This window comes from Falco peregrinus, chromosome 9, assembly GCF_023634155.1.
Source record: "Falco peregrinus isolate bFalPer1 chromosome 9, bFalPer1.pri, whole genome shotgun sequence".
NCBI lineage: Eukaryota > Metazoa > Chordata > Aves > Falconiformes > Falconidae > Falco > Falco peregrinus.
Window position 1 is genome coordinate 9,489,025 of NC_073729.1, and position 24,719 is coordinate 9,513,743.

The 24,719-nt window shown below is 42.3% G+C and overlaps 1 protein-coding gene across 3 annotated transcripts in view; it reads left to right on the forward strand.

Annotated features, from left to right (window-relative positions):
* The window catches only part of SWAP70 (switching B cell complex subunit SWAP70), a 40,962-nt gene extending 16,713 nt beyond the window's left edge, over positions 1–24,249 (forward strand). For all 3 annotated transcript variants that reach the window (XM_055813902.1, XM_055813900.1, XM_055813901.1), the window contains 9 exons: positions 7,538–7,765; positions 11,268–11,414; positions 11,672–11,780; positions 13,080–13,261; positions 16,997–17,104; positions 18,665–18,831; positions 19,583–19,781; positions 21,314–21,410; positions 22,139–24,249. In XM_055813902.1, coding sequence (XP_055669877.1) covers positions 7,538–7,765; positions 11,268–11,414; positions 11,672–11,780; positions 13,080–13,261; positions 16,997–17,104; positions 18,665–18,831; positions 19,583–19,781; positions 21,314–21,410; positions 22,139–22,248 — 1,347 coding nt within the window. In that variant the 3' untranslated portion in view covers positions 22,249–24,249. The remainder of the gene's footprint in view (positions 1–7,537; positions 7,766–11,267; positions 11,415–11,671; positions 11,781–13,079; positions 13,262–16,996; positions 17,105–18,664; positions 18,832–19,582; positions 19,782–21,313; positions 21,411–22,138) is intronic.
* The last annotated feature ends 470 nt before the right edge of the window (positions 24,250–24,719 follow it).

Sequence of the window (24,719 nt, forward strand, 5' to 3'; positions counted from 1 at the left end):
TTTTATGTTTCCTGAGTTCATAATAAAGCTTGATCATGTATTTAGTCTTCACCACTTTTTATTGCATCCTTTCATTTAATTACAAAATGGCTTGCCCATGATGTATAAAGCGAGGGGGTTTTTGCAAAGTGAAGAACAGAGTAGGGTGATGGAAGCATTGCTGTTTATGTTTTGGTGAGAGCAGTGTAAACCTCTCATGGGTGAGAATTGCTTCCCTGGGAGCAAGCTTGCTTTCCCTCCCTGTTGCTCTCTTATTGTTGGCTGAGAGCATTGCAACACGCTACCTACTGCAGTTTCTGGCTTGGAGTCCTTTGTGTGGGATCCAGCTGCTTCCCTCCTCCCTCCTATCTCTTCGGCTTTTGGGTTTCAGAGATTTTGCTTCCCCAATATAAGTAACTAGGAAACTTGCTTTATACTTTCAGGTTGGAAGGGTGATCCCTTGAAGGATTGTGGATGGGAAGATTATAACAGAGAGGACTTCTTAAGTCTACTGAATGTGTTGATACAACTTCATGTGGTTGTGAGGATGCCTTCTGTTCCTTCATCCTTGGAGGAGCTGCTCTTTGAGACCTGCTTGGGGGTCTGGCTTTCCTTTTTTAAAATGAGATAGGTGGTTTCAGGACTCATTTGCATTTCATATCTGGAAAACTCTCCAGTTTGGGTGCAGTTTCACCTTCTTTGCACTGTGCTAAATATCGAGGCTGCTATCCATCCTTCCTGCCCACATTGTGTACTTTTGTGCGAAGACAGTTGTGCTAGTCCTTTCATATTAGAGAGCTAATTGTGGTGGGGCTGTTACCCCCATGTGTGAAGTGTTAAGTCCTGATTCCCTGCGCAGGTGTTGAATAGGCAGCAAACTGGGAACAGCTGCAGCTCAACCAGAGAAGGGAAAACAGGCTACTTTGGAAATGTTTCGGAGATGCAGGCTGAAGAAGGGTTTAGAAAGAGCAAAGTGAGGAAAGGAGTTACAAAGAGGGAATTTGAAAGCAGTGGAGAGGTGGCCTAAGGACCAGAAGTTGTTCGTTTAGGAGAGGCCAACTGGAAGCCATAGGCAGTATTTGGTCTGTGCTCCTCACCTGCTGTGGAAAGAGAGATGGCAGCCCTGCACTCGAGGGAAATAAGGTTAGTAAAATCCAGCATGGGGAAGGGCTTGGGTTGGGCTGTGCAGTTTTGGGATGTGGCTTCAAGCTTCATAGCATCCCTCTGTGTTACAGGGAGAAGTCAGGTCACAGGGAGACAGGAGCTGGTGGCTGTGCAGCGCACTGGGCTCGGCTGGTAGTGTTGTTGCTTCTGCTTGTTACTGGTGGGCAGCTGAGAGCAGTTAGGACGGTTTGAAAGGAACGGAGATCCATGAATGTGTATTTTGCAAAGGTGCTCATGTCCGAGGGAAATGCAAAATGGTATAAAATCTGAAAGCGCCTTCCCCTTTGAAGTGAGAAACCTTGGTATGCACAAAGTCAAACACTTCTGTGGGCTGGGTAAATGTGGTATTTCACAGAGATACTGGACTGGAGGAAAACAATGCTGTACTTTGTTTGCTCTAGTTAAAATTAGTCCTCATGGACAGTTTTCAGAATTAATAGAATTCTTGGCTAACAACAGGACTGCCTCCTGGTGCAGTGGGCAGAGCTTCAGCAAGCAGCTGTACTGCTGACGGGCCCGGAAAGCGGAGGGCCGGGTGGGAGCTCCTTCCTCTCCCTGCAACTGGTCTTTTCCATTAGATCATCTGAGACACAGACATTCAAGTGTGTGTTTCCTTCAGCTCTCACAGGCATTACCTCTTCCATGAGAAGTATAAATTACAGGGAAGAAAGGTGGACAGAAGTGTAGCCATAAGAAGAGAAATATTCCTAAATCTGTCTTGAGCTTTCCTCTTAGTTGTTACAGACTTACTTGCTTGCTTTGGTGTTAAGCAGATGCTTTCTGTTTTATACAAAGGTTTCCAAACACTTCCCCTTTCTTATTTCTGGACGTGTGACTGCAGCCTTGGGAATGCTTTATCGCCTGAAAGCTGTGGTATGTGGTTAGCTGTGTTTCTGGGCCACCCTTGATGGTGAAACTCACAGATACGTACACTGCAAGCTGCGTACTCTTTGTGTGTGAAATCTAGTGTTCATGTGACTTGGTTTAAATAAGCCAAACCTATTTGTTGTCTTTGCTTTTTAAGCCTGGCTTCTTGAGGAAAGAAGATTTCTGCAGTCATTTTTCACTTGTCCTCTAGCCTTCAACTATCCTCCTAGTTATGACAAAGAGGGTCCAAACCTTGTGTGGCTCTCTGTGCATTTGAAAATGGGGTAATGTTTTTTAGACTGAGGAGGTGAAAGTCTGAAGCTGTGCAGTGGTGATTTTTCTGGAGGTATATCTTGCAGAAAAAGTTTTTTTGTGACTGTGTTTGCTTCCTTGTTGTGTATTCTAGTACCAGAAACTGGTACAGTGGATGAAACACTGGGAACTGAACGTTGGCCATTCAGAAATAAAATCAAACCTGATAAAACTAGAACGAAAGTTGCTTGTGTGGGGTTTTAATTGACCCATGGTCTCTGTAAGTTGATGATGATGGTTATAAAGATTAAATCACTTATGACTTCCGTCAGTTCTACCCGTTTCACTACACTTTTCCTTATCTATTGCTGCAAAAAATAAGTTTTCAGCTTGTGCAGCAGGTTGTCCTTAGGATTTACATGGTTATGTGTTACACTGTGGTTTGAGTTGACCTTTGTTATAGTACTGCATGCTAATTAATTTAAAGATAAAAGAAGATACTACAGTGGATAATGGACACAGTTTTGCTGGTGGAAAGGAAGAAACAAATATTTGACTTAAAATAAGTGATGTTCTGATGGGATGAAAAAAGGAGTTGATGATGACTGTGAAAGGGGACATGATTGCTTTCAAGTTTCTTGCCCAGTAACATAAGCTTCCACAGAACTTTGTACCATGTGAACAGACTTCTTACATCTGTTCTGTTAATATCGCAAACCTTATTTGAATAGCGTGAACCAGAATAGCCTTGTCTGCCATGCTCTGCTGGGCATGAAGGTCTCCTTGACATTATTTTTCATCTTCCAAGAGACCCACTTGTATATCAGAAAAAATATGTGAAACATTTGTGATACTTCATTCCCCATGAAGGATAGTGCCAGGAATACCTGGAAAAGAAAAACAAATAGGTATTGAAACATGGGAAAAGAAAGTGCCCTCTGAAACAAGATACCAGACAGGCTCCATAGCTCGTGTTAAAGAGCCTCTGTTCTCTGTATTATTTTTGCTTCCTCTTGGCTGAATTCTGCCCAAAAACTTTCTGTTGATTTGAGATGGAAGCTGTTTTTCGTACTTTAGAACCAGTTGGTCCGTACTGGCATATGCACTGTTACAACCCCCACCGTGTTTTTATACCTGTACCTGAAAGTAAGGTCCAGTCACAATAGCAGCAAACATTGCTTCATGTTTGCTTTTTGACACTCTACTTTTTAACCACGAGAGTAGGTTATGTTTGAGCCAGCAGACTTAATTTGTCAGTAATTTGCTGAGTTGACACGTCTCTTTGTGGAGGAGGGGAAATGTTTGCTCTCAGAGGTTCCTCATTTGAGCACATAATGAATGGTCTCTTATTTGCTTCCACACTGATCCAACTTATTTCTGTTTACCTTGCGCTGTTCCATATTCATACCCCACCAAAATGCACTCTTGTTATTGAGCAGATGTGTTAGATAAAATTTTTCTGGGGACTTTGATTAGCCATGTATTTAATCTGAATGCAAGATGAAGCTTGAAGGTTTTTTTTTTTTATTTTAGAAATTAAATTGTAGTATGCAGAGGTCCTTTTCCAGTTAAGAAGAGTTAATGTTTTTTAAAATAATGAGATATTTTATGTACTTTAATAGGATTATAGGATATCTGTGGTCATGTTAGTGACTTGTAGATAGGGGTTAGCAGATAGGTTAAATCTGTTCTAATAATCAAAATAAGGTAAAGTGTGTACAAATGACATTAAAGAAAAAAGATAAGTTTACTTATTTTCAGTGCATTCCATGATAATGTGTGCTAGCCAAGAGTTTTGCATTGCTTCCTTTCCAGACAATTAGTTTGTTCATATGGCTTGAGCAAAAAGGTGAAAAAATTTTCCACGTATGATTTTTTTGGTGTGTGTCCCTCTGTCTGCAAGTGAGTCCTAGTACTCTGAGATAATTAACCAAAGGAATTTGAGAGCTGCATGCCTCAAGCCGCGTAATAGGTTGTGAAATCTTGGAGAATATGTTTTAGAGTTGAAGTTCATTAAGTTTTAATGATTTTTTTTTTTTTTAAATTACCATCTAGCATTTTGGCATGTATATTATCTACCTAATTAAGCCTCAGTTATTTAACCTTTCCTTTTAGCTAAAGTAACAGGGTAATAGTTCAGAACTGCTGCTACTCAGAGGGACTGAGCTGAGTGGCAGAATGTTTTGAATGTGGGGAAAAAGAATACTCCTGCATTGATGCCAGAGCTCATTTCAGCTCATCAGATCCAGGCTTTAGGAGGTTTGTTTTGAAACAGGTTTGCAGTGCTACTGTTCTTGCATGCTGTGAAGGGCTTTTTTGGGTTGTTGGTTTTTTTTGGTTTTTTCTTTCTATAAAACGTGTCTGGAGTAGGAAGTAAGCTGCTTCCTGCCCTTAACTGAATGCTGAGGATTTATGGTAGTTGATGCTCAAAAGCCTTGGATTAGTTATTTAACTTAAGGAATTTGGAGAGTGAAAATACGCAAAGCGTATTTCAAAGATTTTTTAAAAGGAATTCGTTACTGAATTTTAGAGAAATCTAGTAAAAGATACATGTTGACTGCTTGGGAGGGCACGTTAAAATTTCCTTGCTATCACGTGACTATATTAACTTTCAGTGATTCCGAGCTGTGCGCGGAGCCACTACAAAGCACAGTTTTATGACTTGTGGTGAGCAGCCTAAGCATGAGCCGCAGTGAACATGGCACCGCAGCAGCGGGAGGCCCATGGCACCCTCTCCGGCCTGTGTGGAGGGGGCAAAGCAGGTGTGCCCTCTCAGGGGGGTGATTGCCTCAAATGGCAGATGGGCACAGCACAGAGCTGAAAGTCGTCTCGGCCGATTACCTTAAACCTCACGGTACCCTGTGTTAGTCGCAGTTGTCTGCAATTTGAACGCCACTTTTGCAGAGGCCTCTGTTCAGATTGTATCTTTGCAAATAAGAATTGCATGAGCAGCTACGACTACTTAAATGCCTTACTCGTGAAGCTGGAAGGAAAAGCAGTGCTCTCCACAACTTCTGTACCCACCCTGGAGGCGTATTCTGTGCCTGGCTAGCCTGTCTTCTCTAAGACAGTCCTTAAGAGGAGGATGTGACAGCCACATCTTGGAGGGGTATGTGCTTCCTGCCCATTCAGTGGAGTGGGAACTTTCCTCTAGACAGCACAGCAGCTTTAGCTTCTCCATTTTGCTGTAGCGCTAGTCAACACGCTACTAGAGTAGGGGCTGTGAGACTCCGAACAGTTACTGAGCTAAAATAGTAAGAAAAGCGCACCTGTCTGTAGGGTGACTTTGGTAATTTACTGCTTTGCCAGATGAGTGTGTTCTGCCACAGACTTGTGTGTTTTTTGATCGTAGATGTGCGGAAAAGGAAGGGATTTGCCTGTACTAGTTGCAAGAGAGAGAAGCAGCAGCCACAAAATTAGCATGTATGTTGCATCAAAACTGTGAGCCCTGGGAGTCCTTGGGGGGGAAAACCCACTTCTTTATTTCTTTGTACTCACAGATCTCTTGTGCAGGGACTACTAGGTCCTCAAAGACTTATTAGACCAGCTGAAAGTGGACTCTCGGCTCTAGCTGGAGAGTTACTCTGTGGTGAAATGTCCTCTGGCTCTCTCAGCCAGTGCTTTTCTCACCTGTAGGAGAAATTCCATTGTGTTTTCAAGCAGCGCTGAGGAACAGAGGTGAATTAGCTCTGGTGATTAGAAAAATGAAGTCCTGGAAATAATTTGGTTTCCACCACTTTTCAGCGAGGGATGTTCATGCTGTACAACTTAGTAATTGTTGATAATGCGATTCAGACTCCTGAGTCACTTAGTGTTTCCAAAACTACACCTAAAATAGGTGAACTGAAAGTGAAGCAGACCGCCCTGGAGGACTAACTTCAGAAAAGCAGCACTTGAGGAAACCGGTGGTATTTCTTTGTGCAGAGAGAGAACCAGGAAGGATTGTGTTGCTTTCCCTCCCCGTGTCCATGGAGCAGTGTGCAGTTCCCACCCTGCCACGTCCCTCAGGCCTGCAGAGAAGCAGGGCAGCTGGATGAGCCCTCGCCTGCAGCTTTGTGGACCAGCCTCCCGGGAATCGGTTGTGTGCTCACCTGGTGGTGGCTGGAGGGAAAGGCCACCAGCCCTTCGGGGAGCTGCTGCTGCCCTGTCCCCATGGTAGTGTGCCCCGGTGCGGGGTTACTGAGCACCTTCTCCCCAGGCTTCCTCCCTAAGGAGGGCGCAGGCAGCTTTACTGGCTGCCTTGGCTGGCTGCTGAAGGCGGTGGCGTTCCCTTTGAAGCTGGCAAGGAAACACAGCGAGCGTTACCCAAAATAGCAAAGGCCACACTAATTTGGTCTGTCTTCAAAACTGGGTTAAATGGTGTAATTGGTATCCTGTGACTTCAATCATAAAAACTTAGAAGCCTGGCTTTTACTTTGTTGTGTAGAGAGGTCTTTGTAGGAAGGCTCTCGCTAATTATTTTGTGTAAAAAGCCATTAAAAGCATCTTACACGTGCTCAAAGCTGTAGATGGTCTAAGTTTAAAATACTGCAAACTAAAGAGTGAACATTGATGTGTTGAAAAACAACATAAAAAAACAGACAGAAGAAGAAACCCAGCCTTCTTTCCCTCTTTTTCGTTCTTGTGTTTATTTTGACTAGTGTTATTACCCTGTGTATGGTAATGCATACAGAATGATTAAAGGAAAAGGGGGGTTTATTTTGGTAACAATAAAAGCGGAGGTGAAAAATTTGTTCTTTTTACTTCTCTTGATAGCCTGCCAAGATTGTGTCCAGTGATGGGCGTGCTGAGAGCTAGTGAAGAGGGGTCAGGTGAAGACTAAGATATGTGATCGTACCTTGGTAGTTTTTATTTCACTTGTTGTCCAAACTGCCATCTTTTCTGATTTTTCCTGATTTGTTTGCTTTTTATCTTACAAGAATACTTTTTAAAACTTGCTTTCTCACACCTCAGCCGTCACGGTTTGGAAGCTGTGGCAGGGAAGGTCCCGTGTGTTGTGTAGGAATCTGAAATATTGAAAGAGGCTGCCAGGCTCAATTCTTTGTGTCCTTATGATGAAGAGAATAGCTACAGGATGGGCTTGGCAGTCAAAAGTTCAGCTAAGGCAGGAGCCTAAAGTCTTTGCTAATTAACCCACCTGCGTTTAGGGGCCCGCGTATGAACCTAGGAATCCAGCTGTAATGATAGTCTCTGGAGAAGCTTAGTTTACAGCTGTGAAACGCTTGATTTCCATGCCTGCTGAAAATGATTGATGTCTGTTTGTATTTCTGTACAGATTGAATATTTACTTAAAAAACTCACCGAAGCAATGGGAGCAGGCTGGCAGCAAGAGCAGTTTGACCATTATAAGATTGCTCTCAATACTAGTCGAGAAGGTCTTTCTGCATGGGAGCTGATCGATCTCATCGGAAGTGGGCAGTTTAGTAAAGGAATGGACCGACAGACCGTGTCCATGGCGATCAATGAAGTCTTTAATGAGCTCATATTAGATGTACTCAAACAGGTAAGAACCACAAAGAACTAATGCTGTAAAGCAGAAAAATGTATTGCATAATTAGAAAATGTTTAACTTGTACTGGAATTTCTTTACCCAACGGATAATGACCAGGGCGAAATTAGGTAAATTACTTATAAGGGTTCTTTAATATGAGCTTATTTCTATAAAGGGAAATTGTGCTGCTGTTCAGATTGTTGAAATTGTTGTAGTATTATGAATGACTTGCTTTCTGGGAGAGTTTGTTTTTAGAAAGTAAAAGAAGTGTGCTCTGACTTGAAATACAGCCTTTTTTGTACTAAACTGCTAGCTAGCTGACAGAATAGCTGCAATGCACTGTCAGTTCTTATACTGGTGGCAACTCTCCAGTCTTTGAAAATGCTTTTTTCTAGTTTCAGTTATGCTGTAGCAAATAAAAGTTGTACAGGTGATAACTTATGTGTTCAAACAAGGGGGTCCAGACGAAGGTGTTGCTCCAGCTGAAGGTGCCCCACTTCACCAGGGCAAGGCGTGTAGAAGAGCTCCAGAGCACTCTCCCTTCGTGTTCTGCTTAGCAGGCGATGTGACTGACAACTGACTGACCTGTACTCACACACAAGAAGACATGCTGGCCTTCATATTCTTAGCAAACTTCTGTCAGTCTTCGGCTTCTTCAGATTTCCAGTGGCTGGATTATCAGTTTAGGAAAGGCTTTAAAAGCTGCATTTCTCTCAGGGGAAGTATAAATATCACAGGGACCTGCGGGGTCACAGCGAGCTTACCTAGAGAGCTATTTAAAATTGACTTTTACCTGACAGAGAGTTTTTTTATCTTTGATTTCTTGGTTTCTTGGTGAGGAAAGAAACAAAAGTTTTCTTGGCAGGCTTTCTTAAGCTGTTCTGAAGAAACCATCAGAAGGTCTTGGCACAGGAAATTCTTTCAGAATATCCACAGAACAATGCAAAAGTCTATTTTTGTTAACTGCTGGTTGCCTGTTGGAGGTGAGGGCTGGACACACACACAGAGTCAGTTGAGGGCAAAACTAAGTCATTCTGCTGTTTAATACCACGAAAATAAAATAACCAGTGTCAGGTCAGTCCTTCCACGTGAAACCTGTGAGGAAATGGAAACTGCATTTCTTTTCAGTTCTGATATTGCATTGTGGTTGTGTTGTGTGTCTCGCCCTGCCCCCCCCCCCCCTTTTTTTTTTTTTTTTTTTTTTTTTTTTACTGTCTCCTTTCTTTCCTCTCTTGGTGGCTTGGCCTCTTTCTTGAGGATGTCTGAGTGCCTTGAATGGTTCCTTGACATTTAAAAATAGTTTGCGTCAAGATTTGGCCCAGTGCCTCCTGGATAGTCACTGGCCTAATGGAGAATGGAGTTCCCTGTGTGACTTAGAGATGGCTGGTTCAGTCACAGCTTGTACCCTGATATCTTGTTGATTCACAGAATTGTCCTGTTTATTGCAGTATATGATTATTTCAAGGTATTAATGAGAGATTGTATCGTAGCCAAATGTCATACTACCCTTTTTATTGTGCACTTATCCCGGAGCTGCAAGGCTTATGGATGGTAGCGGTGATAACTAAATTTGTGATACTTGGTTTTCTGAAAGGCATGTCCTTCCTGTGGTAGCTGGTGTGAAAAGATCCGTGGGAGCTGTCAGGGGGCTCTTGGAAGCTGATGAGCAGCTGATGCACTGAAATAAAGATTTTGCAGAAATTTAAGGAGAAAATAATCAGCCTGACTTGGTTCAAAGCACAAATTCAGTCTGTCAGGAAGGGGAAAAACACCTGGTTGTGACTTGGACTGTGCAAGGCATGAAAGATGGAAGGAGTCCTTCACACACCCTTGTGACCACCCAGACCTTGGATGCGAGTATGGGGGCGGCAAACAAAGCTGTTTCTCTGCGCGTTCCTGTTCTGGAGCAAGGGGGTGGGATGGCACAGGGGAATAGGCACGGCCTTGACTCTGGCCAGACTTAACTGGCTAGAAAAGCAGAGCACAGATAAACTGTATGTGTAGGCAGGTTGGTTGTTTTTTGCTTGGTTTGGTTTGTTTTTTAAACAAAAGAGGAGGTCCAAATATCCCGAAATTTTTTTCCCCCTCAGACCTGTACAGAAAGACACCTTTGGCTGAAGTCTGCCACAGTACGTTTACTTGTTTGCTTATATCAAAAATTACTATAGCTAAGAGTAATTACATAAAAATGCTCCTTAGTCTCTTTACCAACTTTTCCAACTTCCTATCCTCTTAATCTGGAATACTTTGAGTACGGTGCCTTCAGTATGGCTTGTTCGTAGCTATATTGATGTAGGTGTTTGTTTCATCTGCAATTTGACTTTCTGCTGAAGTTAGAAGTCAGACAAAAGTAATTGGGGAATATGGTTTCAGACATGGCAGGTATAGCTGAAATAGTGGCAAACTTTGAAACTCTAGATTAAAAACTGACTAGGTCACAGCAGTGCCCCTGATAAAATCAAATGCCTGAAACAATGACCAGTTATTATATGATTCTCTGTGCACCCTTTTCCATGAGATGTTTTTTGAATTGCCATAGCCACACTGGATAATATATAACAGGGTTAGCAGTGTAACTGCACTTGGTATTGCTGCATTATATTTTAGCTATGTTAATAATCAAGGCTAACTTGGATTATTTGATCATGATACCAGCCCTATTTATTGTCATTACAGAAGATGATAATTTCTATTCTTTTATTTGTATAAAGCTCATTTGGCAAAGTATGGGCTTCTCTTTCTTCTTTTGGAATAGTCTTGTCAGTGCTTGCAAGTGTTTCTCTCATGTAGGAAGTTGAGTGGATCATCTTCCAAGGAAAATAAAATAGCGTGAGTGAAATGTTGGCATTGTGTAAATCAAGGTACATCTCTGTTCCTTTAAGGGAAAATCTAGGCTTCACCAGTGTTCCCGTATACCATCCAGTAGAGATGTCAGGAGTGTTACCAGCTTCTCCAACATACTCATTGAAGTGTCCTATATGGGATTGCTTCTTTGACAGGGTGCAGCTAAATGAGTGTGTTGGCAGGGCAGAGCCACCCCCAGGACAGAGGCGCTTCTACTTTGTCCCTGGCTGGATTTGCAGCGCGTAGACGCAGGCCCGCATCTGTCCCTGGGGTGTGCACCCCCACAGGACAAATAACAGCTGTCATCAAAGTATTCCAGGTGACTCTTAGCAGTGGCGAATGGCTCCGCTTGACTGCAGAGAATTCAATAGTAAATGTTGTCAAAGAGGATCAAGGAGTCATAATAATGACTTGGTAATGACATAGGAGTAATTGTTCAGTTCTTCGGGTAAGCCAGTTACTTAAAAACTGGACAGAAGAACAGTGAGTAGTTTCTCAGGGGCTAAACAGTTAGCAGTGTGCTGGTGTTAGGAGTGGAAGCGTGTAGGTGAAGTATTTAGGCTCTTGAGCTAACTTTTTTGTGCTTTATTGGGCCTTTAAACCACACAACCAAAAGACCAGGGGGTTCAACAGAGGCCGGGTATTTCAGCTGATCTGTTGCTTTTTACAGGGCTACATGTTGAAAAAAGGTCACAAAAGGAAAAATTGGATGGAACGATGGTTTGTGTTAAAACCCAATATTATTTCCTATTATGTAAGTGAAGATTTAAAGGACAAGAAGGGAGACATCATACTGGATGGCAACTGTTGTGTGGAGGTAAAAAAAACCCACCAAAACCTATGAATGTCTCAAAAGATAAGAATTAATCTGTTTTAGTGTGCAGGATGGACTCCTGATATCTTTCATGAACAGAGCTTTTTTAACTTTATCTAAACCCAGTTCATAAACACTCTCAGTAAAGGTTCTTAGTACTGGTGTTTGCAGCTCTGTAACAGATAACTGCGTATGTGGGGCTTGACCGTGTAACTGAGATTTCAGTGTTTGCAAGGCTAATCTTTTTGTTACTATTCTAGGCCTTGCCTGACAAAGATGGAAAGAAATGCCTTTTTCTCATAAGATGTCTTGATAAAAGCTTCGAGATCAGTGCCTCTGATAAGAAGAAGAAGCAGGAGTGGATTCAAGGTGAGGTTTCAAAAATATCGGTTATGTGAAAGTTAAGGTAAGCTGGTCTTAGAGCTGTGTTTTACTCAGATTTGAAATTCTTGGTCTTGTGATTTTTGATGTCTGTTTTGGGCACATGGAAAGGATCCTTAAGGAGTCTGACACTCAGGAAGAACTAAGGATCCATGTAAGGGGACTCAGCTGCTGTCACGTAGGTGCCTCGGTTTAGGCAGCCGTAACCAAAACGGAATGGATATTACGGTTGTTTTCTTTTTCTGTATTAGCTGTGCTTCTAGGGATGGGGAAGGGAAGGAGAATACATGTAAATTGTTGCTTTTGGTGAGAAAGGGAATTAATCTCAACATCGTTAAATAGTGGCTTTGCTTTTGGTTTTGCTTGAGGTAATATTGTTGGGTGAGCTGAGGATGAAGCTGGGAATTAGGGCTTCCTTTTCTATTCCCATGGTGAAGTTACTCCTCCTGTGGGACCTTCCCAGATATGTGCCAAGTGATACTTACGTGCAGCTTTTGCAGAGTGAGGTAGAAGCCCTTGCAAAGCCACTGTTGCTCATGCCATTGAATAAGTACAGCATTTAAATATTTGGAGCTGTGTTGCTTTCATTTATGCTTCCTCTTTATTTAAAGCATGTGTTTAATTGCACCAAAGTCAGATGTACGACGAATGATTACTTTTTCACACTTGTGGTAGGTGAATAAAATACCAAAATACTCTGCCACTCCTCAGCTTTGCTTTCTGAATATTTCCTCAGTGAATATAAGCAAGTGAGAACTGCTCTTACTCTGGGATGAGGTTTTTCCCTTGGAGTATCAGTACAGAAAAGGGTATAAGGTTGGTTCTAGGGAAGTAAGCAATGTGTATGCTAGGTAACATCTTACTGCTTGATCAGAGTCACTGAATCTAGGTAGTAAGAGATCTAGAAGTGTCGGGGTTCGGGTTTTTGCAGTTAGGTATACAAGTGACTTGTATGTTCAGGACCTGTTAGAAATCAATATTGGAATTGCCGTAACGCATTGGAATTGCCAGACCTTATCCTTGTGGCGCACGGCCAGTACTGGAAGCTAAGTGTCTTTTCGCTTTTGGTTTGTATTGACAGCTAGCCTTCTGGGAATTAGGAGAACTGGCAACAGTTTGATATAAACCTGACAACAACTGATGTAAAAACACACTAAAACCCACCCCCCAAAACCAACAAACAACACAACACCACAAGTACTCATTCACTAAGGCTATCCCAGAATTTAGCATTGCCCTTCACTGGTGTTCTCTTCTTCTCCCTTTGCCTTGCACGCTCCTTTCCAGCCATACAGACCACTGTAAACTTGCTGAGAGCGGGGAGCCCTCCGCCCCACAAAGAAGCACGCCAAAAACGAAAAGAATTGCGCCAGAAGCTTTTAGCCGAGCAAGAAGAGCTGGAGCGGCAGATGAAAGAACTGCAAACGGCCAACGAGAACAAGCAGAAGGAACTGGAGACCGTGCGAAAGGTGAGAGTGGGAGCTGCTAACCTTCAAGCTTTAATTGCAATCTCTGTGGTTGGGCTGAGCTTCTTGAAGTATAATTAGGCCTCTGTTTCCTGTTCAGGTGTTCAGGCACGTTGTCCCCTGGAGAAGTTAGCTCACGTGAGCTCGTGTCAGCATGAGCCCCCTGAGCGAGTAGCTCTGCTGGCTGAGCCTGCAGCACCGACTGCAGCAGTTCCTAAGGACTGCTCGGCACGCTGGGGTAACCCATGTGGCCCGTCCCCGTCCCCTGTACTTACCAGTAGTGTAAGTGAGAAGCTAGTGTAGAAGAAAGCCCCAGCTGTGTGGATGGTGTTTGGGGACCAGAGAGTCTAGTACTTTCAGTTACTTGTGGGTTTTTGTTTTTTCTTTTGTCAGACATGTCTGTCAAACTTGGGGCTTTCCATTAAGATTTTCTTGGTTTTCCCATGTTATGTGAATTGTGTGCGTGGGGGAACTGCACTCTTCACACAGATGTAGTTTCCAGAGATAGAAATTTAATTTACAAAGATGCCAAAGATGCAAAGTGATTCTGTGAGTAGGTATAGGCATAATTTTATTAGAGTGGTTTGGGAGAGATTTATAGAGCTGAGGCACATAGCAACCATTTATAAACTGTTTAAATGCATGTTCCTTGTAAATGCTGGATTGACTTCTAAAAAACCTGAGAATTGGACTAGAAATCTCTGAGTGTTAGCAGAAGACTTGCTGAATACACTCTTTTCCTTGTAGACAGCTGTTTAGTCTGATGACTGTCAGGAGACACCAGAGTGCCTTTGCTTGTTAGATTGCTGCACACAATCTAACAGTAAATTGAACGTGCTGATGGAGCTTCATACTTTGGCAACTGGTACCTCTGCAATACTTCCCCACAGAGACTTGATTAGTATCCAGATATACTTCCTATCTTTTCTCTTGAAAGACTTGCAAGAAGAGTTACTATGGCTTTTATTGCCGTGATACCTTTTAACGAGGAGTGTGCCTTGGAGATAGCTTAGAACGCCACCTAACATTTGGGCGGCTGAGTCCCTGCTGCTGGAGCAGTCCAGATCCTTGCTTAGTCTAAAGTCTTTTGTTCGCTATCTTCCTAAATTTGAAATTTTGCATTCCCATCATTTCTGTATCATTGCTTGAGTGTTTTCATTTATGAAAAACACTAATTTTAGCCCTCAGTTAGATAAAACTTTGTGGTGAGGGAAAGCTGTAAATATTGTGAGAGCATGTTAATGATGCTGAGTCTAGAAAGCAAATAAAATAATCTGAAGTGTATTTCTTTAAAAGTATTGTCATTAAGTCACTATTTGTGGTGAGGAGAAATTTGTCTGTCTTCAATTAACCTTGCACTGACAGTACTGATGTGGGTATTGCTCTGTTTGCCTTAAATGGAGCCTGACAGTGGGAAACCATTTTTTAATTAATTTTAGCGCCTATATTCTACTATGTGTCTTAAGATTCAGAATGTGAAATATGCTTTAAAGGATAGCCTGTGTTACTTGCAAGTTGCTGGTAAGTAATACACCTGTTACCAGAAACCGCAGGGCTGGATTTCTGTGTTTGGTTTACTTTCTGGAGAAAAAGTTAGGGCAGGGAAGATAACATGAGAGCAACCCCAAAGGAGTGGTAGGATGTTGACAGGCTCCAGGGGGGGTTGTAGAAATCACAGTGGGCAAACGAGAGAGAGTTGTGGCAAGAAGCATCTTTTAAAGTGACTTCTCGAGGACAGTAGTTTAGTCTCTGACGTGAACTGCTGCACTTGGACCAAGTGGAATTAGTGGGGCGATCCTGTATTGGAGAAACCTGAAGTGTTTGGCTAGTTAGAAAAACGCCTTTCAAGGAGAAGGCTTTGTAAATGGCTCAGGAAACTGAATTGGTGTGGAAAGCTTAGAGTTAGATTTGCTCCTGATGGCAGTAAGCCACCGCTTACGCAGCATCTGCCAAAGTGCACTCTGAAACTGGTTTGTATTTCAATAGCTCCTGCTACAGAAGATTTCAGTAGAATAAGAGCCTTTGTCTAAAATACTACTTTTTTTCATATTTTTTAACGGAATTTTGAGACACGCATTGAACAAAGTGAAAGGTAAGTTTTTCTTGCCAAGAGAGCATGCACAAGACTTGTGCACCCTTTCTGTTTCTGTGTGGGGTCTTGCATGGGCTTCAGAGACTGCTCCCTAACCCCTGCTGGAATGGTGTGTTCCTGTTGGTTCCCCCCCCCCTCCCCACCCCCAGCATTTGGGACTTTTCCCTAAACAGCCCAGTTGTTGCCAGTATCCTTACCTGGCAGGAATTGATGTCCTCTGACATCAATTAAGCAGGAAGTTGCTGATAAAGAGTGGACAAACAGTGTATTTTCTTGTTGAGCTCTCTGGCAAAAGCCTAGCACCCACCCCTGCCTGTGCCTCTGCACGTTCGCCCTCTCTGCTCAGTATTGAAAATGTTTGTTTTCTATTCATTTCCTTCCCCACTTAGAAATTAAATTTCACTTAAATAGGCATCTTGGATTTGACTACAATTACATGCTTTTAAATGTTCTGGCAGCGGAGGAATACTACGTCTAAAAGACTGGCACCATTTCAGCCTTTCAAAGGAGAGCAATTCTGTACTATCATGCTCTCCAGCTTAAAACCAGAAACTAGGAGCTGCCTTCCCCTCCTCCCCTCTATTTCAGACTAGAGGGATAGCACAAGCACAGGAATGAAAGTTTCAGCTCGGCACTTCGAATCGTTTAGGCATCTCATTAGTTCATCTAAGTCCTGTGAGGGGAAGACGGTTTAAATGTGCTACCTTCAACCTGCTCTTACTGGAGGTAACAATTGTGGAAACAATGGTGTATGTATGACAAAAGAAGGGTGCTTGCTCTCTGTTTCCGCTGAAGCATGGGATAGGTTTCTTAGGAAAATCCTGTGAAGGAATTACTTTGTTTTCAGCATCGGTAAAGTTATGGCTGGTGCTCGTACTTTTTTAACCTTCTGTGTATTGTAAAAATACATGCTATTGAAATCCTGATGAAATGAAAAACTGTGGCAACAATCTTTATTTGTCAAATCAAGATGCAAAGACAAGTTAAGTTGCAGGAAGGCGTGAAGGTACCAGCAGGTGTTTCCTAGGCCTTAGCACTGACTAGGCTAGTTTCCCCCCCTAATTTCAAGTTAGGATTATCGACTAGAATTTTATTTACCTTACATGGTGATTTAGGGGATGTTAAAGGGATATGATTCACAATAGCACAATCACTTATTATAGTCAAGGGTTGCGGCGCTTATGCTTTCCCGTGGCAGTTTAGCGCTTCTCACTTCTGTTCCTGTATGAATTCAGTGCATGCTGGCATGTTTTCACTATTGGAACTCCTGGGCAGTCCTGCCTGGAATGTGGTTTGCCATAATAGTTTTCTATCCCTTACGAGATACAGAAGGAAATAGAGCAATTTCTATCAGTTATGCAAAGCCAGGACTCAAAGGAAACTTGGAGGAAAGTCTGATAATTGACTTTTCATTGGTAGATGTAAAATTGTCTTGCACATAACAAGAGTAAAAATTACATTTGGAGATTGAGAATAGTGTCAGATATTTTTTTTTTAAAGCTGGTGCCTTAATGCTTTTGAAAGTTGCTTCCATTTTTGGTAAAAACAAAAGTTGTTAAATTCCATTATCTCCAAATGTTTTAGTTTTGACAAATTTTTTTTAAAACTTTCTTTTCTTCCCCCCACCCCCTGTCTTTCTCCTCCAGCAACTGGAAGCAGCAGCTGCTCGTGCTGCTGAGGAAGAGAAGAAAAGACTTCAGACTCAAGTTGAATTACAAGATCGCTTCAGTTTGGAGCTGGAGAGAGAAAAAATGGTGAGTAGTGCACGTGGGTGTTTTGCTGTGATTACACATAGTGAGCAATGTGTTCAGCAGTGACTGCCCTCGCAGCCAGTCACTGAAAGGACTCGGCCGATTTTGCAGGAGGCTGGAACCTGTGTTGCGTTTATTAGAGAAGTAGGAATAAAATATCTCTACTGGCGAATTCAAATACTGGAACAGCTTGCCTCCAATTTGTATAGCATTCAACACTTAAGTAGTATTGGAAGATTTGGAAAAATCTGAATGTTTGACAGATAAATGCAGGCTGAAGTTACTCTTGCAATTTTCAAAGGTTCACAGGAGAACCTGAGGCCCATACATACTATATGAATATGCAAAATGAACGCAGGCATAAGAAAAATGCATTTTAGGAATTTTCTGACTTGAATATATTCCTAAATCTATTGCTTTTTGATACTGTGGGCTCTTTTACGTTTATACGCAGACGCAAAATTAAAGAAATAACGTAACTTCACAATGCTGTTATGATAATCCACACTGAGAATTTCCAAAAGAACTAATTGTCCATCTTCAAGGGCTTTGTCAGGCATAATGGGCTTTTCTGTTAGTTGGAGGAAAGAAGTAATAGTCAAGTTGATGCGATGGAACGTTTTGGAACGTAAATGCACACAGTGCTGCTTTATGGGCTGTGTGTGAATTCCTGAATACAATCACTTTCTGGGTCAGTGGGATTTCGGTTAGCTGAGGGAGAGCAGGCTGCAGCGCAGTGGCGCAGGACATGCCATCCCACCTAGCACCCTTGCCAGAAAGCCTTTCTTGCTGACTTCAGGAGCTGTGCTCACCCTCTGCAAAGTACATGTTTTGTATTGCTGAATGCTGAGGTTTTGGTGCTTTGTCTCACGTGGTCCAGAGCCAGCTGGCTGCTGTCGTCCCCAGCACAGCGATGGGCTGAGGGGGAAGATGGCTCTGGTGCTGCAGCGCCTCTGGTTTCCCACTCTGGTCGGCGAAAGGAGGGTAATGGGGATCAGAGACTGGGTGGCTGTGGATATGCAGCATCCCCTCACCTTCCTGTATCCCTTACCTTTGTTTTTTGTTAGAGTTGCTCTTCTCTTAGCAAAGCCAACCCCCTTAGCCCATTTCCAACCCTGTATCCATCCTGTGCCATTGTGGTGCTGTCAGCCAGATATAAGTGTGTGAAATCCACTGCTGCCAGGGGAGGGCTTGCCTGAGGAAAGGAGTGGAAACAGTGTAATTAAGCCAGCCTGACCTTTGTGTCTGGGCGCTCTGCAAGTTTTCTCTTCCTGAGCTTGTATCTGTAATCTAAGTGGCAAAATCAAGCTGATTGAAGTTGGGTTTAAACCCCGTAAAAATCCTCTGCTCCACTGGACGATGTAAGTAACCCCTATCATCTTTTTCAATGCTTTTAGTTACGCATCTACAAATCTAGACTGAACTTTATCAGTTCTGCTCTGCAGGCAGCAGGAGAAAGTTTGCCTTTGAAAACATTATCTGAGGGAAACGTGGCAATTCCTTTAAAAAACAGAAACTGGGGTTGAATGGTAGCTCACGTGTGTCCCTGATTTATGCTGCTAGGTAAGACAAAAAATGGAAGAGCAGGTTGCTCAGAAGTCATCTGAACTGGAACAGTATTTACAGAGAGTACGTGAACTGGAAGAAATGTATAAACAGCTACAGGAAGCTTTGGAGGACGAGAAACAGGCACGTCAAGATGAAGAGACTGTAAGGAAACTTCAGGCCAGGTATGGCTTTGGCCTAGTGGAAATTTATTTCAATTCCCCACTCTCCCCCACAATAATAAGTAACTGTGCCATACCATTCAAGACTGTCTGCATCTTGGACATGCTGCTGGAAAGAGGGACTAGCTTGGAAGTCCGAACGCAGGGTAGACTTTTTTTTTGTCTTTCTTTCCTTAAGCTATGAAGGCTAAAGCTGGTATTTATGATTTTTAATGTTTGATTAGCCCTTAGCAGCAAGAGTGCTCAGCAATTTCAGAAAAACTGAGATCACTCTATACAGACTTTTCAGTTGTGTATTTTATAAAGCAGTATCTTAAATATGACTTTCTGCTGTATTTTATCATGGGTTTAAATTCAAATTGATAAAGGGTTAAGTTTTCTCTTACTCATGTGGGCTTTGTTTAGCATGGTTTCTTTCATATACTCAGTCCTTCTAAGACAATTAAGATAACTTACGCACGCTGCTTTCTTCTGGTTTTCAGTGTTGTGTATTTGCATTATTGACTAAATTTTCTCAATGCCCCTTTGTACCAGTTAGACTGCTTGCACTGCTGGCATGATTTTCAGCTTTACATCAATGACAAGCCAACAAGCAATAACTTTTTCTCTGTTTCCCAAGCACTACTTTTTTTTTTTTTTTTTTTGAAAGAGGAAAGAAAATAATTAGCTTGGCTTCCCTACATGTATGCTACATAACGGGTACAATTTACTTCAAATTGTAGTTAACGGCAGTTAATGGCAATCCCCGTTGCAGATTACTGGAGGAGGAGTCAGCAAAGAGAGCTGAACTGGAAAAATGGCACTTGCAGCAGCAACAGACCATTCAGATGACAGAAGCAGAGAAGCAAGAGCTAGAAAACCAGAGAATGATAAAGGAAAAGGCTCTTCAAGTTGCTATGGAGCAACTGGAACAACTCGAACTGGAAAGGAAGCAGGCCCTTGAGCAATACGAGGTGAGCTGTTTTGTTCACCAACCTCTTGCACTTAATCAGGTATTCAGTAGTTTAACTGAAGTTGAAGTTCCTCAATATCATGCTGCTTTAAGGACTAATACAGCAAAAATTTGTAAGAACGGGTAGGGTAGTTATGTGCTGGGTTTTGTTGGCCTGGACCAGTAGATGTACTTGAAGAAGAGGACATGTTTCAGATGCACCACCTCCTTGATTCTTCTGTCCCAGTTTGTAGGCAAGCCAGCTCAGTCATACCCTGAAATACCCTGTGTACGTTTGTCTTCTCCTGTAGGCTAACTTCTTATGCAGTCCTGTTGCTCTCACACAAAATGCTTTATGCTTTTGAATTGGTTATTCTTGCAGTGTTTTGATGATTTCATAGGGCAGTATTGTCTTCCACAGATGAAAAATCACTGTAGGCCCTTGTTCCTCCAAGAGGTGTTTAAGCACTGAACTGATGCCAGGGATAGGTAGAAGTCAGCCCGCATTCTCCATGCACACCAGTGCCTTGTGTCCCAAACGCCAGACCTGTTCTGCTCTGCCGTGTTTTTGGCGCAGGCCAGTAGCTTGTATTCATGGAAGAGGTAAGTCAGACTCCAGTGAGCACTGAGTCTGAAGCGCTGTAGACTTTCTAGGGCTAGGGAGGTGCTGATACTGTGTTTATTATTTAGGTCAGGAAGCAAAACATGACTGGATTTCTGTGTAACTAGGGAGTGTGTTTATGCTGTCCTTCTGCTCCTGAGGTTAGTGCTGTGAAGGACGAACTAGTGAGCTGTCTGGACTGGCACAGAATACAAATGCTGCAGTGACTGCAGGCAAGGGCCCAGGTGGGGTCGTTCCGGCCACTTAACAACTTACTGTGTCGGTGTTACATCGAACACTATCGTTGGATTGCACTTTGCTAATACTTGACTTTTTTTTGATGACATCTCAGAGTTTCTGTATATGAAACATCCATTTACTACTCCAGAGGAACTGCTGAATCCAACAGACATAAAAAAACCCCAAACAAAAAACAACCAACCAACAAAAAATCGACAATAAATGATGGAGTAGGTCAGTGCTGTAGTTGAATCATTATTTTAGAAATAATTAAACATTCTGGCCTTCTGTTTGGAATTGATCGAAAGCCCAGTGTACACTGAAGAATACCTCTTTCTTGCTTGGGTATAACGGCAGTGGTCCTTCTCCTGGCTTTCATGTTACGATATCTGATAGCGAGAGATACTGGCTGGTCGTGGTTTGGAACAGAAAATGCATCTTTGTGTTTTGAAACCAGTTGATGCTTTCAATCTTCATGAACTAAAATAGCTCTACTTAGCTACAGAATTAGTAAAACCTAGTTGGTTTGGATTCTGGTATACAGCTAGCAATGACTAAATTACTTTGGATGGTTAGAAATTAAGTTCTCCTGTCTACACTAAATGGAGTGCTGGCTGAATTAGTGTGGCTCTGTATTTAAAAGGATGTTCGTTCTTTTTATAAAAAGAGAGTAAAGTTAGTATTGTTTACAAGCGGGCTGTATCTTATTTCAGGAGGTTAAGAAGAAGTTGGAAATGGCAGCCAATAACACCAAGAGTTGGAAAGATAAAGTAGCTCATCATGAGGGATTAATTCGACTAATAGAGCCAGGTAAGGTATCAACAGGAAAGTTACAAAAAATACATATTAGTTCTGTCTCATATACTTAGATCACATGGTGATTTACTGGTCTGCCTTTTCCTGTAGCATATTGGTTTCACGGCAGCCTATAAATATCACATTTGTGACAACTGTTGATGGTCTCTTCCAAGTCTTTACTGGCCCTACTATAACAATTTTTTAAAATTACTATTATTTGTTTGTTTATTTAACTGAAAGCAAGGATGAACCTGAACCTTGCATGATTTGGGTGTTTAATATAGTTAGCATAAATGCTAACTGTTAAAACCATGAATAGCTAAAATATTTGATTTTGGGGAAAAGTTTTAATTTCTTAGCTCAATTAATAGCGTGCCTGTCCAGAGGAAGGTGGCTTTGTAATGCAGTGCTGGAGAGATTGCTTTCCTTCAGGGAGACCTCTAAAGGCAAGAAGAGGAGGAGTTTACTGTTTGGGGTTGTGGGGGAAGTTAGGAGGTAAGGATGCAAAAGATCGCAGCAGCTGACAGCCTCACGCTCTGCACCTTCCCTGACAGTGTTCCAGGCATTCCTCCCTCCTCGGTTAGGTAGGTCCTCGGGTCGCCTTTGGCAGGGTTTCTAGTCATAGAAGAGACAGCACTTACCTAACCGTCCTGCGGTGCCACTCACCTGTGCCACTGACGGTGGGCGAGCCGTGTCGCGCTCAGGAATGCCCATTGCGAGTATTGCACTCTGTCTTCCAGGCTCCAAAAATCCTCACCTAATCACCAACTGGGGCCCGGCTGCCTTCACTGAAGCTGAACTCGAGCAAAGACAGAAGAGCTGGAAAGGGAAAAAAGCCACTTCTGAGTAACGACAGTAGCTGACGTATCGTTTCCGAACAGAAGCCCACTTCACTCTGCTTTGCACAAAGCAGCTTCTCGCTTATAAAGATCTTAGTTTGCTCAGCAGGTTGGGCCTTTCTACAAAGGAAATACTGTTTACCACATAGAAGTGGCTACTCAGAGCTCAGTAATTACAATATGTGGTGTCTGACAGTACTTGCTGTTTTCCCTCGTGTGTCCCGGAATTCTGTTGTTTTATACAAAACTCTTCAACTGAAGATTTCTGTTTAAATGGAGCTTGTGACAGAGTTGTTTCTAAACTAGCCTGTAACAGTCTGGCAGCATCTAACCGATCAAGCAGCATCGCTTCCATTCCGAAACTGGGAAGCAACTGTTTGTTTCATTGGTTCAGTTAGTATAATTTAAACCCAGGATAAATCAATCCTGGAGGTTCTGTCCAGCTCTGGGCTAGAGCATTACCTTTCCTTCCATTGAACCTCCTTGTATTTTGCTCTGTCTGTCTGTTGCTCTTCGCATGGTGCTTAAGTGCCCCGACGCGTTCTTCCTTCGTGCGGGTAGGCTGGTGTCACTGGGTACCTGCTGCTGGGTGGGTTTTGAGTCCTGTTTTCCTCTGTTTGCAGGAATCTAAACAAAAGAACTGGAAACAGGCATGTACAAAATGCTGCCATAAAACATGTGGGAAAAGTAGTCATGCAAGCTTGTTCTTGTACTGTCTCATACTTGAGAAGTGCTAAGAAAAACCTTGAGACTTCTTTTCATTGTTCAAAAGATGCAGTTTTGACTTAGACTTCTGGAGCAAACAAATGGAAGATGATAGCACACACAGGCCACATACCATCTGCACCAAGGCTGTGTTTGTGAAAGGAAGCAGATTATAACATACAACCATTTTAGATGCAGCACTTCTGTCTTAATTGGAGGCCAGATTAGAAAAAGTGCAAGAGGAAAACTAAATTGGACATTTTAACGTTTAGTTTAGATTAAAATGGTAAGTGTGCAGCAATACTGCTTAAAAAAAAAATTAACTCTCGTCAGTAAAATAATTCCAGCATTTCTAGTAACAAGGCTCCCCAAAAAGCCGCCTCAAAATTCAAAGAGCCTGCTCCAAATTCTCTCTGGGGAGAAATCCAGTTGTTTCTGTAGGGAAAAGGAACAAGTCTGTGATTTTTGCTTTGTAGATCTCCCACAGCAGACAAGAACTCAGAATGTCTGTATTATGTTAACAGCAGAATACAGTTTTATTTAGCAGCGGACTGAGAATGAAGTCTCCCCTCCCGAAGAGCAGGTGCCCATTGGTGTGGCTTGTTAGTCAGCTTTGACCTTTGCATCTACAGCGAATATGGGCATCCATCTCAGCACCTGCTTGTTAGTTCAGCTAAAATGTTAAATTATTTTTAGTAAATAAGTGTTGAATGTTTCAGAGAGATAACCAGTGCATTTGTGTACAGCGCTGTGATACTTGGATCTCAGAAGAGCTGTACAGAAGTGATCTTCACATTTGGAAGTCAATAGTGTTTTATTTGCCTATTAACTAAGACTCACACAAATACTGAACCTTCTCAGACATTTATTCTCTGATTATATTTTTATACTAATTAATTGAAATCTTTAATGTTTCAGTAAATGGAGTGCTGATTAGAAAGGCAGGAAAATCCAGGATCTTCCTCTTTGTATTTACTGTACAGGAAAGCAGTAGTTCCTTAAGTTTGCTAACAAGGCATTTTAAAAACTGTTTGTGTTTACAGAAGAAATGTGAAAAACCCTGTGATAGAAATACTAATGTATACATTGTTAAACTTTGCTAAAGGAGACAGAACAGTATTTATAACTACCAAACATCTTTTATGCAGTAAGCAGGTGGTGTATTGGGGCTAAACTTGTTTAATTTTTCTAACAGTCTTTATTTTGGACAAAAGTTTTTTTTAAGAACACCAAATGATGCATGTTCTCATATTTTTTACTGTTCTTTAGAACTGGCTGTTTAATAAAGTAATATGAAGTCATTTACATTTCTGAATTAATTGATGTCTTTTTGCATGAGTTCCATTTGGGTTACTGGAGTTCAGAATCCAGTGACTGTTCTGTGGAAGTATTCCTTTGATGGAAGAAATCCACTCTTAATGGTCTGATCAATGGGATTTGGATTAAAGCCATCGTAAAGGCAGAGGTCACACAGATAATGCACTGTATTTTGTCTCATCAGCACTACTTCTCTGAAATGTTTATATTCAGTACACTTTGATACCGTATAATGATGCTCAGCTATTACAGATGGCGTTGCTCATTGACAAGTGTTTTGAGGTTGCAGTTTAGCTGTGTTCTGAGACCCAAAGCCTGCCAGGTGGGAGAGGAATTGATACAACAGTTGCATCTGCAGCAACACATCAACTGGAGAGTGTTCGCCGGGACAAGGGCAGACCTGACCTTACCAGCTGACAGGGAACGCGGCTGCAGCGTGAGGGTACCTGGGCACACACAG